Source organism: Leucoraja erinacea, chromosome 31, assembly GCF_028641065.1.
Source record: "Leucoraja erinacea ecotype New England chromosome 31, Leri_hhj_1, whole genome shotgun sequence".
Classification (NCBI taxonomy): domain Eukaryota; kingdom Metazoa; phylum Chordata; class Chondrichthyes; order Rajiformes; family Rajidae; genus Leucoraja; species Leucoraja erinaceus.
The window spans coordinates 15,758,421-15,774,883 of record NC_073407.1 but is presented as its reverse complement, the minus strand read 5'-3'; the positions used below and the strand labels follow the sequence as shown (position 1 = coordinate 15,774,883).

Sequence of the window (16,463 nt, the reverse complement as noted above, 5' to 3'; positions counted from 1 at the left end):
ACACATTTTGTTTTGGTATGTATATTGCATAATGAATAAGATTTATATTTGAAATTTAAACAACTATGATCGTCTATGGACTGTGTTCCGTTGCACTACAGACTTTGGGTTTGAACTATTATGGTTGCCTATATCATGGTCGTTAATTTATTGATTATTATATATTTGTGTTTTTGCATTAATGGGCCCGTTAAGCTGCAGCAAGTAAAATATTAATTGTTGCATTGTTGGTACATGTACAATTAAACACACTTGTTCAACTAATAACAGTAGCCTGAATGGATCAGCAGAAGCTGGAGTTTGAACCTGGCACCTCGTGGATCTGTGCGCAAGTGTGGAATATACATTAGCAACGCTCCCGCAAGATGTGAGGTCGGTAGGATTTATTTCAGCTGTGAAGAATAATCCTGTGTTTTGAGTGGGTCATTCTGCCGCCTTTCTGATGCTGGTGATCTCATGCTAAAGATTTACGCTGCTCCCAGAAATTCAATCAGGGCAAGGAGAGAGTAGGCACGAGGGGAAACTCTACATATAACCCATCGTAAATCTTCACAACATTGCATTGCAGCCTCGACCGTGTCACAATGTGCCTATGATGGTGCCGAAGAGTTTAAATTGATGAAATATGCTTTATTTTTATTTAACGTTCAGTTTAATGTGCTTTTTTAAAAACTTTTGAGAGGTAATAACGATCCTAATAGATTCCTTATGTTTGAGTAAAGAGGTTGTGACATGAATATTATATGTAGCAGATCCACTCTTTCTGCAGACCCTGGGGATAGTACATGATTTTTGTCTTCTCCACCATCAAAGGCTCATCTTTCTTTGTTTAACATCCACACTCATTCAAGTCTTTGAATCTCCCTCTTTGATCAAACCTTCATTCTCCCTCCACTCCCACTGGATTTGTCAATGATTTCATCTACACTCCTTGATGCACCCAGAACCATAGAGCTGTTCAGCACTGGTCTCTCTTGTCCATGCAAACCAAGCTGACCAAGTTTGCCTTCATTTGGCCCACAGCCCTCTAAATCCTTCCAAATCATATACCTGGCTAGATGTCTTTTAAAAGTCATAATCATATCCGCTTCTATAGGTTCCTCTGGCTGCTTATGCCAGATACAGTCTACCCTTCGAGTGTAAAAGTCCCTCTTAAACCTCTCCTCTCTCACCTTAAGCTTTGCCCTCTAGTTTTGCCCTCCATGTCCAAGTCTGGATAGACTCGGCTTGTACTCGCTAGAATTCAGAAGATTGAGGGGGGATCTTATAGAAACTTACAAAATTCTTAAGGGGTTGGACAGGCTAGATGCAGGAAGATTGCTCCCGATGTTGGGGGAAGTCCAGAACAAGGGGTCACAGTTTAAGGATAAGGGGGAAGTATTTTAGGACCGCGATGAGAAAATCATTTTTTACACAGAGAGTGGTGAATCTGTGGAATTCTCTGCCACAGAAGGTAGTTGAGGCCAGTTCATTGGCTAGATTTAAGAGGGAGTTAGATGTGGCCATTGTGGCTAAAGGGATCAGGGGGTATGGAGAGAAGGCAGGTATGGGGTATTGATTTGGATGATCAGCCATGATCATATTGAATGGCGGTGCAGGCTCGAAGGGCCGAATGGCCTACTCCAGCCCCTATTTTCTATGTGTCTACGTTTCTAATACCCTGGAAAAATGTTAGCGTTCACTTTATCAATGCCCCTCAAGATCATGTACAATCAATAGTGTCAACCCACAGCCTCTTACACTCCAAAGAAAAAAAGCCCCAGCCAAATCCAACTTCCTCATATAACTCAACCTCTTCAAGCCCATGTAACGTCGTGGTGAATCTCTTCTGCATCTTATCCAATTTATTGACTTCCTTTCTATTGCTGGGCAAACAGAACGGCACATGGTGCTCCAAATGTGTCCCCACAAACGACTTGAACATCTGCATCATGATCTCCCAATTCTCACACTCAAAGTCTTTAGCCACATGAAACAGTACGTATGTCAAATCTACAACATTTCCTTCATTTAAAAAAAACAGAGTCTTGGTCCTCTCTTCTTCGTTAATTCAAAACACAGAGTCATAAATACAGGACCATCTACACCGAATCCAAAAGTAATCTAGGATGAACCAGCTGCTACCATCAGGAAGAAGGGAGACTGAAAACCATCACGTTCAGTTCAAGAACAGCTTCCTCTCAGCAAACATTCAGGCTCTTGAATACTGCATAACACTAACCTCAGTAACTATGATCATCTGCAGAGTACATCTTTGGTTGCACCATGGACTTCAGTCTTGCACTCTTTGTTACCTAGTATTATGGTTATTAATTATGGCCCGTAAAGCTGCAGCAAGTATGAGTTTCATTGTTTCATGGCCGGTACATGTGACAATTAAACTCTTGATAAGTAGTGCACACTTGACTCTTGATAACAAGGTGAATCCGATGATAGAGCTCATTGAGTGGTTGAATCTAACTACAAAGAAGCTTAAAAGGAATACAGATGAGGGGAAAGTGAATGACAATAGACAATAGACAGGTGCAGGAGTAGGCCATTCGGCCCTTCGAGCCTGCACCGCCATTCAATGTGATCATGGCTGATCATCCCCAATCAGTGCCCCGTTCCTGCCGTCTCCCCATATTCCCTGACTCCACTATCTTTAAGAGCCCTATCTTGCTCTCTCTTGAAAGCATCCAGAGAACCCACCTTCACCGCCCTCTGAGGCAAAGAATTCCACAGACTCACCACTCTCTGTGAGAGAAAGTGTTTCCTCGTCTCCGTTCTACTCCTTATTCTTAAAGGCGGATGGGTGGAGTAAGTGACTGTCCGATGTGCCCTTGAAGTCTACTTGAGCACTTCGACAGTGTCTGGGACCAAAGACCACATGGAAGTTCAGTCTGAAGAAGGGTCTCGACCCGAAACATCGCCCATTCCTTCTCTTCAGTGACGCTGTCTGTCTCGTTGAGTTACTCCAGCATTTTGTGTCTATCTTGAAAGTTCAAGGTGCAAGGTCCAACAGGTGGTTATAGTAGATTCTGGCTCTTGGCCATTACTTGTACTCAATAATAAAATATATTACTAATAATGCTAAACATACTCTCCTTTCCCTAGATTACAGCTGGGATGGAGCAGACTCGTCACCCACACACTTCACTAGGGGAAGTTCTCCCCCTCTCCTTTCCTCTGAACCTAAGCCAGGTACAAAGCTCTTGGCCACTGACTGGACAACCAACATAATCTGCCTGTCCTGTGGTCCCATTATAATAAAAGTGGAATCCTGCAACTACTCTTGGTAATGATTCAACCATATGTTGAGAATTTATTGCAGACAAGGGGGTTGTGAGTCTATGTATAATAACAAAATTACTTTAAATGTTCCCTGTACAGGAAAAAGCCAGTGGGAGCCAACCTGTAATGTTATTGCTCCAGCTTCTAAAACAAATGTACGACTCATCCTTTAGAAACAGGATAGGATTTAATGTAATGGTAATTGCTTAACAGTTGGAGTTTCTTGTTCTTGCAGTTTGCTAGTCAGCACATGAGTGAGTGAGCCCCTGTTGCGAAGGATGTGCAAGGCATTACAGGGAGCTCTATCCCATCCCCATCCCTCAGTCGCATACACCGACCGGGGCAGCGGGAGGCTGCAGTACACGTTCCCCGAACATCCAGTTACTCCCCCAGCAACAGAATCACTGAACACAGCACGGAGCAGGGTTCAAATCAAAGTCACAAAGTCACACAGTAATAAGGCCCTTTAGCCCAACTCGTCCATACCGACCAAGATGCCACATCTAAACTAGCCCCATTTGCCCATATTTGGCCCATATCTCAAAACCTTTCCTGTCCATTCACCTGATCAAGTGCCTTTTATAGGTTTAAATTGTACCTGCCTCAACTATTTCCTCTGGTACCTCGTTCCAAATATCCCCCACCTCATTCCATACACCCCCCATCATTTTGTTTCATATAGCCCCCCCCCCCCCCACCTCATTACATATCCCCGCCCCCCCCCCCCCCACCTCATTACATATACCCCCCCCCCCCCTTTTACATATACCACCCACCCCCCACCATATACCCACCACGCTTTGTGTGGAAAGCTTGCCCCTTGAGTGCCCCCCCCCCCCCCCCCCCTCTTTCCCCTCTCACCTTAAACCTATGCCCTCTAGCTCTGGATTCCCCAACCCTGGAAAAAAGACTCTGCATTCACTCTGTCTATTCCCCTCATGATTTGATACATCTCTGCAAGATCGTGTCTCATATCTTATGGTCCAAGGAATAAAGACAATTCCTGCAACATTTAAGAGACTTGTGGATAGCTGTGTGGATAGGTCAGTGGGATTTGGGTAATAAATGCTTAAATGGGGCATCCAGGTTGGCATGGACAAGTTGGGCCGAAGGGACTGTTTCCATGCTGTACGACTATGACTTAAAAAAATTAATGATTTTGGGCTCTTTAAATATCTTAGCACACAGGAGGAAATCTGAGCGTTCCACAGGAATCATGTTGGGGGTCAATGGTACGGAAAAAGAGGATTCCCATCGGAATACGGAGAGGGCCTCTGGTTCTTCCAGGACGCCGGCAAAGCCTTAGCTTCCTGCGGTCAATCATCCGGGGGAGGTTACCCAACTTAACTCCCCACAGTCCCCAGGCCAGGGGTGGGAAACTTTTCATGTTGGAATGCCGCATCAAGTTAGCTGTAATCTAATAAGGCCGCATCCAAGAAACGTCAACTAGATATACTTCAAAATGTACATTATTTTGTTAAAATAGCAGTCATGACTTACGAATGTTTTAATTGTGGCCGTCCGTCAGGGAGGATTATTTAGTTGAATCTTCTTTTACTCTTTGGTATTTTAAATACGTTCATTTTAAGATTAAAATTAAAATGACAAAAGGCGAACAAAAACATATAATAAAAATAAAAGGATTTGTTCTACAAATATTGGATTCATAGGTTCCCCACCCCTGCCCCAGGCTATCGCAGCTAGCAATAATTTATGATTACTTTTGGAGTTAAGATATGTCCCAATGGACAGAAGCAGCCCTCACCCGCTGAGACACTAGTTGCTAACAGGCCTTGTGTAACCACTGATCAGCAGTGGCCGCAGTGGTCTGTGTGCAACGTGCTTGATTGGCAGCGGATGTCTGCATAAAGACTCTCCATTCAAGATCAGCCTTTGATTACTCGTAACTTCAACAAGACTCCAGTTCCACCCAGAACCCTCCCTCAGGCTATAGATCTCACTCCCCCTCATCTCTCCTTATTTGACAGGAATTTGTCTCAGTGTTCACTTCTAATCAGTGTCAACTACTTCACCCAACCGCCAATCATCCCCATCACCTGCATCAACCACTTGCCAGGTTTTGTTCCCCCCCCACACACACACCTTAATTCCAGCGTTCTTCCCCCTACTCCATCCAGTGTGAAGAAAGGTCCCGACCCAAAACATTGCCTGTCCATTGCCTTCTTCCAGCACTTTGTTTGCTCAAGACTCCAGCATCTTGTGTCTCCATAGAAATTCCAGATTTGGGGAATGCACAGCAACCGGAAAGAACGGATAGGCAATAGACAATAGACAATAGGTGCAGGAGTAGACCATTCAGCCCTTCGAGCCAGCACTGCCAATCCATTCCAATCATGGCTGATCACCCCCAATCAGTACCCCCGTTCCTGCCTTCTCCCCATATCCCCTGACTCCGCTATCTTTAAGAGCCCTATCTAGCTCTCTCTTGAAAGTTTCCAGAGAACCGGCCTCCATCATTCTCTGAGGCAGAGAATTCCACAGACTCACAACTCTCTGTGAGAAAAAGTGTTTACTCGTCTCCGTTCTAAATGGCTTACTCCTTATTCTTAAACTGTGGCCCCTGGTTCTGGACTCCCCCAACATCGGGAACATGTTTCCCGCCTCTAACGTGTCCAAACCCTTAACAATCTTATATGTTTCAATATGATCCCCTCTCAACCTTCAAAACTCCAGAGTGTACAAGCCCAGCCCGCCATTCTCTCAGCATATGACCGTCCCGCCATCCTGGGAATTAACCTTGTAAACCTACGCTGCACTCCCTCAATAGCAAGAATGTCCTTCCCAATGGACAGAAGATGGGACCTAACAGTGGGACCTCAATCATTAAAGAGGCCAGCAAGGTTAAATCTGTCTGAATAGGGGTCCGGAGCCAAAACATCATGTGTCTATTCCCTTTGCAGATGCTGCCCGACCTGCTGAGTTCCTTCAGAACGATATGTTTTGCTTAGAGTCTGCCTTTGCACCCTGGGAGCTGAGTCCAGCACCAACACAGGTTGATAGCAGCATACAAAGGGTGGTTACAGAACAATGAATCTGGGCAGCCTCAACATTCCTGAAGGGCATGGGGCCAGACCACCAAGATGTCCTCCATCTCAGTGAAGCTGGCTGTCATGGTTTAAAAGTTGCGACCCGCACTGTGCAGCTGTGAGTCCAGACATTTGATCATGGTGCAGAGAACCGGTCCCAATATAAACCACGCATCACCCAGCCTGGGACTGATTGATGACAACACTGCGTCCATCGTCTTACAGAGGTAACACCTCTCACTTTGACAAAGTGAGATCGCCGTCCTGACAAAGGGAAACAGCTGCAAACTCACTGGCTCCGCTGCCGACTGTCACGATTTCTCCCTTTTATAAACTTCTAATGTGCGAAAGCAAGAATCCCAGATGTTTTAGGAATATGAATACTCCGAGTGTCAGACTTGGAAAAGTACATTCATTCCAGACACCTGAGGAAAAATCCAATTAATGAAGGGAGAAATGCTTTTGAGGAGTAGGTGTCCAAAACTCAAGGATCCTTGGACCTCATCCCAGAATTTCCGTATTTTTTTAATGTATTTTTACAGTTCACACATGCGCGGTTTTTGATTAGTAGAGTTTTGTTGGCAAGTTTTATCCATCTGGAACTTTATACTGGTTGAAGGTGGTAAGAGGGTGAATACACTGGAATTTGACAGCTTCTATCGAATACACTCGAACTTCAGCAGGTGCACAATAGACCGAGTCCATCACGTCCTGGTTCTGTAACTCAAACGCCCAGGAAAGAAGGAGCCTACAGAGAGAGGATGACATTGCCCAGCCTATCACAGGTACTGACCAGTCCACTATCGAAAGGATCTACAGAGAACGCCGCCTCAACAAGGCAGCCAGCATCATCAAAAACTCACACCAAGCTCTCATCTTGTTACTACCATAACAAGAAGAAGGCACAGGAGCCTGAAAACTATGACCTCTAGGTTCAAGAATGGCTTCTTCCCAATAACCATCAAGCTCTTGGATACTGCAGAACTACGAACTCAGCAACTACGATCTCCTATGAACTGCGTCTTTGGTTGCACTGCCAACTTCGTATTTACACTATTATGATTGCCTCGTGTTACTTATTAATTATTGAGTTATTGATGATTATATATTTATCCATGTACTATTGCATTAATGGGACTGCTAAGCTACAGCATGTCAACATTTCATATACTATTATCAACAGGTGACAATTAAACACTTTTGACTCTCTCTTGACGCTCGACTCAAAAACAAGATTTCATTCCTTACTCGACCACATTGATTTCATTCCAAAATATTTCACAGCTTGTAAATATTTCAAAGGATTCTCAAATTGTGTGAGATGCAAGACATTGAGAATATTGTGCTAATATTCAGTTTTCACAATGTCATCCTAATTATTGTGTTGTGTTGAAAAATTTGTGTTCCAAAATCCAAATTAATGGAAGATCTTAGAACCAAGTCAATCTAGCCTTGAGACCATTTGGACTCAAGTACGGTTAGGGTTCAAGAGGTTACGGTCAAAGCATTCAAAAAAAGCACAAAGTGCTGGAGGAACTCAGCAGGTCAGGCAGCAGCATCTGTGCTTCTGAAGAAAAGGCCCAACACAAAACGTCATCTGCCCATTCCCGCCACTCGATGCTGCCTGTCCCGCTGAGTTACTCCAGCACTTTATGTTTTGCTCAAGATCCCAGCATCTGCGGTCTCTTGTATGTCCAAAGGTCAAAGCATGATCTGCGCTCACCTGCACGTATAGATCTTGGAGCTCCTTCTGGAATATCTTTGGATCTGAGGTGATGGTAACCGGGCCAATCTCTGCAAGAAAGCAAAGGACAACTCATTGCACCAAAGTCAGCAAAATATCGGTGGTTTGTGTGGTCAATGAGATCGGCAGAAGACAATGTAAATGCTGGCAGCTACAACTGCACATTTCTGACACATTTCCGGTAAAGAATGTCATCAACTTTGCTCGGCAACCAAAATACATAATTTAATTGGTTCTTTGGAGAGGATGTAGAAGAGTTGTACCTGATTGCTGTCTGGTGTACAGGGTGTTAGCTACAAGGAAAGGTTATAGAAACATAGCAAATAGGTGCAGGAGGAGGCCACTCGGCCCTTCGAGCCAGCACCGCCATTCATTGTGATCATGGCTGATCGTCCCCTATCAATAACCTGTGCCTGCCTTCTCCCCATATCCCTTGACTCCACTAGCCCCTAGAGCTCGATCTAACTCTCTCTTAAATCCATCCAGTGACTTGGCCTCCATTGCCCTCTGTGGCAGGGAATTCCATAAATTAGACAAACTTGTATTGTTTTCTCTAGAATGCCAGAGGTTGAGAGGAGACCTGATAGAAGTATGCAAGATGATGAGAGGCACAGATAGGGTAGACAGTCAGAATCTCTTTTTGTCCTCAAGGTGGAGATATTGAAGCCGAGAGGGCACAGCTTTAGGGTGAGAGGGGCAAAGGTAAAAGGAGACGTGCGAGGCAGTCACTGAGAATCTGGAACGCGTGTCTGGAACGCATTGCTGGGGTGGTGATGCAGGCAGGCACGAGAGTGGCATTTAAGAGGCTTTAAATCTCTGCAAGAGAGCAAAGAACAACTCAGATAATTAATGGCAGAAACATCTGGAGCAGCAACAGAGGAAGTTACACAGGGCCACAGTGGACTGAATGGCAAGACAGTTCTTAGTTTAACAGGTCAGAAACAATAGTGCCATTAAAGAGGCTTTTAGATAAGCACGTGGGTATGCAGGGAATGAAGGGATGTGGAACACATAAAGACAGAGGCGATTAGTTTAACTTGGCACCATATTGCACACAGACATTGTGGGCTGAGGTGCTCGTTCCTGCGCTGTTCTATGTTCAGATGTGGACCCGACTTGATTCAGATTCCCTCCACGCGCTCGCTGTCTCCTTCACCAATCAGTGAGATGATTGGACCTGTCAGAGACGCCCAACAAATCCATCAACAAAAATAAATGGAAATCTCTACTTTGTATTTCCTGTGCTGGGATCATAATCTCGCCACTACTTTACAGAAACCGGGTCCATTATTCACGACAAAGCCCTGATAGACGTTTACAGGCAGCCTCATAAATTCCATTTGATGCGCCTCCTTGTAAAAGTTCCCATGCTGACTTCCTCCGCTCATTATCTTTACTAAAGACTGAGTCATTCCGTGAAGAATGCCGGTTATCTCCATACCCTCATTCCACTTCCTACCAAAGATCCGAAAGCAGAGCTCTGCTATAGGATCTTTGCTTCCTACTGCCCCAGCATTTCCCCAGGCACATTTAGAACCAGTCAAATTATTTTGATCTTCTGTGGACTGTGATGGTGGTCGCATTGCAGACTTTGGTTCTGCACTTTGTTGGATACCTAGTCTTATGGTTATGATTGATTATTGTATCTTTATCTGTGTGTTATTGCACTTATGGGCTTGTTAAGCTGCAGCCAGCAAGAACTTTGTTATTCCGTTGTAGGTACAACCGACAATTAAACACTCCTGACTCGCTTGTCTCTTGACACTTCCCCCCAGATTCTTGCACTCGTCCACGCAGTAGGAGCATTTATATTTGGCTAACACGCGCACCTTTGGAACGTGGCATGAAATTGGAGCATCCGGGGGGGGAAACTTCACACAAATAGCAGCAGAGGTCAGGATTGAACCACGGTCACTGCAGTTGTGAGCCAGACCGCCCGTTAGGCAGCAGCAAGTAAGGATTTCATTGTAGACACAAAATGCTGGCGTAACTCAGCAGGACAGGCAGCATCTCTGGGGAGAAGGAATGGGCGCGTCTGAAGAATGGTCTCGACCCAAAACGTCACCCATTCTTTCTCTCCCGAGATGCTGCCTGTCCCACTGAGTTACTCCAGCATTTTATGTCTATCTTCGATTTAAACCAGCATCTGCAGTTCTATCCTAAGAATTTCATTGTGCTGTTGCTTGTACATATGACAATCAAACACTCTTGTAAGGGGTACACAAAAAAGCTGGAGAAACTCAGCGGGTGCAGCAGCATCTATGGAGCGAAGGAAATAGGCAATGTTTCAGGCCAAAACCCTTCTTAGAAACATAGAAACATAGAAATTAGGTGCAGGAGTAGGCCATTCGGCCCTTCGAGCCTGCACCGCCATTCAATATGATCATGGCTGATCATCCAACTCAGTATCCCGTACCTGCCTTCTCTCCATACCCCCTGATCCCCTTAGCCACAAGGGCCACATCTAACTCCCTCTTAAATATAGCCCAGTCTGAAGAAGGGTTTTTGTGTACCTTCGATTTTCCAGCATCTGTAGTTCCTTCTTAAACACTCTTGTAAGGGGGCCTTGTGTGTATGAAGGCAGCACTGGTGTTTTTAATGAGAGTTTTGGAAACCCAACTTGCAAGAGCTTAATGGAAGGCAGTGAATATGCAGGGAGCTCTGCACACATCACCTGGTCAGGTGGTTACTGACCATCAGGATTTCCAATTAAGCAGAGTGGATTATCTGTTTTAATGTAAATATTTTACAAATATACATATTTACAAGAAAAGGCTCAGCCACAAAAGGGCAGTTAGATTGGTTATTCGGGAACATATTTGTCATTTTTTTTCCACAGGGACAACTGACAAGAGAATCATGAACGCCAATGATTTGCACAGTAACACTAACATTCTCAACAAGTACCTGCAAATGGGCACCAGGTGCTTCCATTCAATTAAAGAAAGAGAGAGAAAAAAAAATCACATCAAATGGAGAGACAGATAATACATCAAAGGTATTCTGTCTTGGGAATGACTAACCTGAAAGCCTTGGGGTGTTGAGGAGAAAAGAACAGTGTTACACAGCTGTGTGCTCCAAGGCATAAGTCCATCAGCAACAGTGACACCCCCCTCAGTTATCACACTGCGTTTATTTCGACTGGGGCCCTTTTTCCCCCTAAATTACAGAACTTCTTTCTTGACAAACAAGATTATGTTGAAGAAATAATAATCATTTTGAAGAAATAATAATCATTTTGAAGATAAGTCTGAAGGAGGGTCTCGACCCAAAATGCCACCCATTCCTTATCTCCAGAAATGGTCCCGCTGAGTGACCGGCATTTTGTGTCTATCTTCGGTTTAAACCAGCAGCTGCAGTTCCTTCCTACACATTATTTTGAATACTATATTCAGTTTTGGTCTCCCTGCTATAGGAAGGATGTCGTTACGCTGGAAGATTTACGAGGATGTTGCCAGGGCTCGAGGTAGGGGATGCAGGCTAGGGGGTTTATTCCTTGGATAGCAGGAGGCTGAGGGGTGATCTTATAGAGAGGTGAAGGGGATAGGGTGGAGATAGAGTCTTTTACCCAAGGTTGGGCAATCCAGAACTAGAGGGCATAGATTTTATGTTAGAGGAACAAGATTTAATAGGAGGTACACAAAAATGCTGGAGAAACTCAGCGGGTGCAGCAACATCTATGCTACTGCACCAGCTGAGTTTCTCCAGCATTTTTGTGCACCTTAGATTTTCCAGCATCTGCAGTTCCTTCTTAAAGATTTAATAGGAAACGGAGCAGCATCTTTTTCACTCAGAGGGTGGTGGGCATATGGGATGATCTGCCTATGGAGGCGGTTGAGAAAGGTCCTATAACAGAATTTAAATGACACTTGGAAAAGTACATAGATAGAAATTAGGGATATGGGCCAAACGGAGGCAAGTGGGATTAGCTTAGGGCAAAGATAAACACAAAATGATGGAGTCACTGAGTTGGTCAGGCAGCACCTCTGGGAAGATGGTTATTTTCTCCATATTTTTCTATCCATTTTCTCCCGAGATGTTGCCCAACCCTCCGAGTTACTCCAGCATTTTGTGACTATCTTTGGTATAAACCGGCATCTGCAGTTCATTTTTATTACCAGCTTAGGGCGTCTTGGCACGGATGATTTGACCGAAGGGTTTGTTGTAGGACTTTGTGACTCTGTGCCAAGCACCACATTCTTTCTTAACAACTGTGCAGGAGCACATTTCCACAGGGTAAATGGTGACAAAGTGAAACTAGGAGCCCATTTGCTTCTTCTCGCCATCAACGTTTCAAAGGTCACCAGCATTGTTCTGTGCTCCCCTCTAGAAACCACCTGACAAGAGGCTGGAAGGAATGCAGTGCCCAGAAGGTTCTTCATCAAGTTCAAACAACTCAAGGCTAGTAATAATTGATGGCGATACCTATGCAGAGTATATAATTACGAGGTCCTACCACCTAATGTTTAAATGTGTAGGAAGGAACTGCTGGTTTACACTGAAGATAGACACAAAAAGCTGGAGTTACTCAGTGAGTCAGGCAGCATCTCTGCAGAAAAGGAATAGGTGACTTTTTTAGGCCGAAACCCTTTTTCAGACTGAGAGTCAGGAGAGAGTGAAACTAGAGGTATGAAACGGTACAAAGAATAGTTGAATGAAAGGATGAAAGGAACATATGATAGTCAGCAACATTTGTTCATTAGTTCTTTTCTTAACCTATAGTTTCCCTCCCTCCTGACTCTCAGTCTGAAAAAGGGTCTCGACACAAAACATCACCTCTTCCTTTTCTCCAGAGATGCTGCCTGACCCGCTGAGTTACTCCTGCATTTTGTGTGTCGAACCAATGTTTAAACATTGTTAATCAATTTACTTTGATGAAGAGAAGGAACATTTACATCTCTATAAGTCTCCTCACACCACAGCACTCTGTTGTTTTGCTTCAGTCTTTGACAGCACAGATTGTAATCGTCAAATCCCGGGTTAGACTTGGACTGAGCCTCAGCCAACACTATTTTAATGTAGGATGCAGAGAGCAAGCAAAATATTTTTAAATGAATAAATCAACTCAGTGATGACTACATTATCACTGCTGGTATTGCAGCCTGTTTAATATCTGGATACATTTTATTAAGCTATTGCATCTCTGACAAGTCATCCCTGGTAAACTCCACTTATCAAATTCAAGTGTTCAAGTGTTCAAGTGAATTTATTGTCATGTGTCCCTGACAGGACAATGAAATTCTTGCTTTAACTCAGCACACAGAACATAGTAGGCATTTACTACAAAACAGATCAGTGTGTCCAAATACCATTATTGACATTGACTTTTTCTGTAATTTTTACACTGTTGCTCATACATAAGTGCTAGTCTGACCTCATGGTGCAGAGTTTTGGTGCTGATCTTCCAGCCATGATCACAATGAATGGCGGTGCTGGCTCCAAGGGCCGAATGGCCTCCTCCTGCACCTATTTTTCTATCTAGAACAATGTGAAAGCTTGGGTAGCAAGCAATGTGGGTTTCCAAACTCAAATCCGAGTTATAATGAGATGTTGGATGGGCTGGGACGTTTTCTTTGAGGCGTGAGGAGGCTGAGGGGTGACCTTATTGGCGTGCACAAGGTTATGAGGGGCATGGAGAAAGTGAACGGCCACAATCTTTTTCCCCCTTGGTAAAGGATTCTAACATTGGAGGGCCGAGGGTGAGGGGGGGTGAGAGTTGGGGAGGACCTCTGGGGCAAAGTATTCAGGGTAGTCCATACCTGGGATGAGCTGCCAGAGGACGCTATAGAGGCAGATATATTGGTGACGTTTGGACAGACATGTGGATAGGAATGGGATAAACACAGGCAAATGGGAATAGCCCAGTACGTCAACCTTAAGGATAACCTTTCCTGTCCATGTACCTGTCCAAATATCTTTGTGTAGCTGACCACCACCAGCTGGAAAGCAGGGTGAATTAAAGTCAAAAGCAAGAAAAGGGAAAATGAGCAGATGGTCAGAATGATTAGATTGAAAGATAAGATAAAAAGGATGACTCTGGTTGGCACAGGACCCTGCACTTTCATTGCATCCCAGAGCCTGAAAAACTGGAGAATTCATAAACCAAAATAACTAAGTGAGGAAGTACGTGTGTGAAAATGTGACGTTTGTTAGATCTCCATTTACCATCAGATGGAATGGGACCGCAGTTTCAATTGTTCCACTTGTGGGGCAGAGAACTTGATATGGAACTTAAGATAGACACAAAATGCTGGAGTAACTCAGCGGGACAGGCAGCATCTCTGGAGAGAAGGAATGGGTGATGTTTCGGGTCGGGACCCTTCTTCACCCATTCCTTCTCTCCAGAGATGCTGCCTGTCCCACTGAGTTACTCCAGCACTTTGTGTCTATCTTCGGTTTAAACCAGCATCTGCAGTTCCTTCCTACGGGTCGGGTACTTTTGGGCGCTGCCGTTCCGGTGCCGCCGTTTCGGCGCCTTCGTTTATAATATCTACTCATGAGAACCCTGAACCTTACCCTAACCCTAACCCTAACCTCTGTAAATACCTCCAGATAAATAAAAGTGTCCCATGCGTCACAATACTCCGGGATAGTGAATTCCAGAAATTCATCACCCTCTGCAAGAAGTTCCTATGCCAAGGATATTGCAAGTGAGATCAGCTTTATGTTAACAAGTTTGGAAATTGGTTTCCACTGGCCCACCGCTGTGGCACCCTAACCCTAACCCGTACCCTAACCCTAACACCCCGAAACGGAGGCGCCGAAATGCCGAAACCCCTCAGCCACCTGTGCTCCAAGGAATAAAGATCTGTCCAAGATTTCCCATCATTTGGAGTGCCTGAAGTTAAGATTTAAGGAAGGAACTGGTGTCTCTCTCAAAGACCAGCATCTCTAAAACTGGCAGTACTCCAAATGTTGGCATATGCTGTCAACAAGCTGTTGGGCTGAAGAGCACGATATATCCATGGTCCAAAACACTTTACACATTCTCCCTACAACAGTATATTGGTACTTCATCAACATCAGTACTGAGGTGACAGCACCTCCAGTGCTGTGTAACACTCCCTCAGTGCTGTGCTCAAGAGCTCAGTTAGATTCCCTGCCCTTCACTCTATGATTAAAATATGGGGGAAATGTTGCCACCGACGCTGGTTTTTGTACCCTCGCTGCTAACTCCCAGGAGTTTCTGCCTTCGCAGGCTATTTTATTGCTTCCAGACCCCTGCAAAGAAATGTTATTAAGTAGCAAATGAAGATTACTCCAATTTTAGATTTTAATTGCAAACAGTGAAGTTACTGTGGACTTGTGATGACAATTATCAGCCGGCAGTTCAGCAATGCACAGCGTGTTTGCTCTCAGGGTTTTAACAACCCGTTAAAAAAATGAAACAAAGTGAGGGGGGCGGGAGAGGCTAAAAGACACTGATAAATCCACCAGCACCTGCTTTTCCGATCGTAGGAACGCAAGCATTTTCAAACAACTCCCTTCTGTTAACCTTCAATCGCCCAGTGTCCTCACTCAAAGTTCACAGCCATCCCGTGAGAGTGCTCTTGCCCAAGAACCCCAGATTCGCAGACTTGCCCACAACTCTCTCATCTTCACCACCACTCCCCCCCCCCCCCCCCCCCCCCCCCCCCCCCCCCCTCTGAAGCAGTGAATGAGTGAATGAGAGCCTGTTCATTTGGAACTCAAAACAAAACCAGATTCCAACATCTGCTATACATTTCGCTTTAAATGAAGTTGATCTAATTGAATTTAGAAGAATCCTGCTTTTCTGTAATCTGATCCCATCTCAGCACAGCCCTCACATTCACTCCATCATCTCTCAATCTTTGCTGTTCTGTTCTCCGCATTTTCCACAATTCCCCAGGCCTTTTCAAATAATAACAATCCAGCCATGTTTTCTTTTCCATCGCCCCCTCTTCAAGGACCCTACAGCACAGGAGAGTTGGAAGACGTCAGACTCCTTCCAGGACCGAGGTGCTCTCAGACACACCGCGCGCGCACAGGCAGGGTGCTCTCCGTCAGGAACGTCTTCCCGCAGAGTTTCCGATCGGAAGACGGTGTGCACCAATTAAACAAATTCTTCCCTTCCCTGATGGCAGAATGGAATTGCCTTGCCTAAATATTGGCAGCCAACTTGGTATCGGTCACAGCTTCATAGAGTCATACAGCACAGAAACAGGCCCTTTGACCCAACTTGCCCGTGCTGACCAAGGTGCACCATCTACACTAATCCCACCTGCCTGCGTTTGACCCATATCCCTCTAATCCTTTCCTGTCCACGTACCGGCCCAAATGTCTTTTATTGATTTACTCTTCATTGCTATTGTTGTACTCTTGTCACGTGCACAGAGATGCAGTGACAAGCTTTTGTTTGCATGTTATCCAGCAGCATA

At 44.8% G+C, this 16,463-nt stretch overlaps 1 protein-coding gene across 1 annotated transcript in view; it reads right to left on the bottom strand.

The window, feature by feature from the left end:
* The window catches only part of LOC129711986 (hemicentin-1-like), a 238,407-nt gene that overhangs the window by 217,099 nt on the left and 4,845 nt on the right, over nt 1-16,463 (bottom strand). Inside the window, exon 2 of the mRNA XM_055660084.1 lies at nt 8,044-8,114. Coding sequence (XP_055516059.1) covers nt 8,044-8,114 — 71 coding nt within the window. The remainder of the gene's footprint in view (nt 1-8,043; nt 8,115-16,463) is intronic.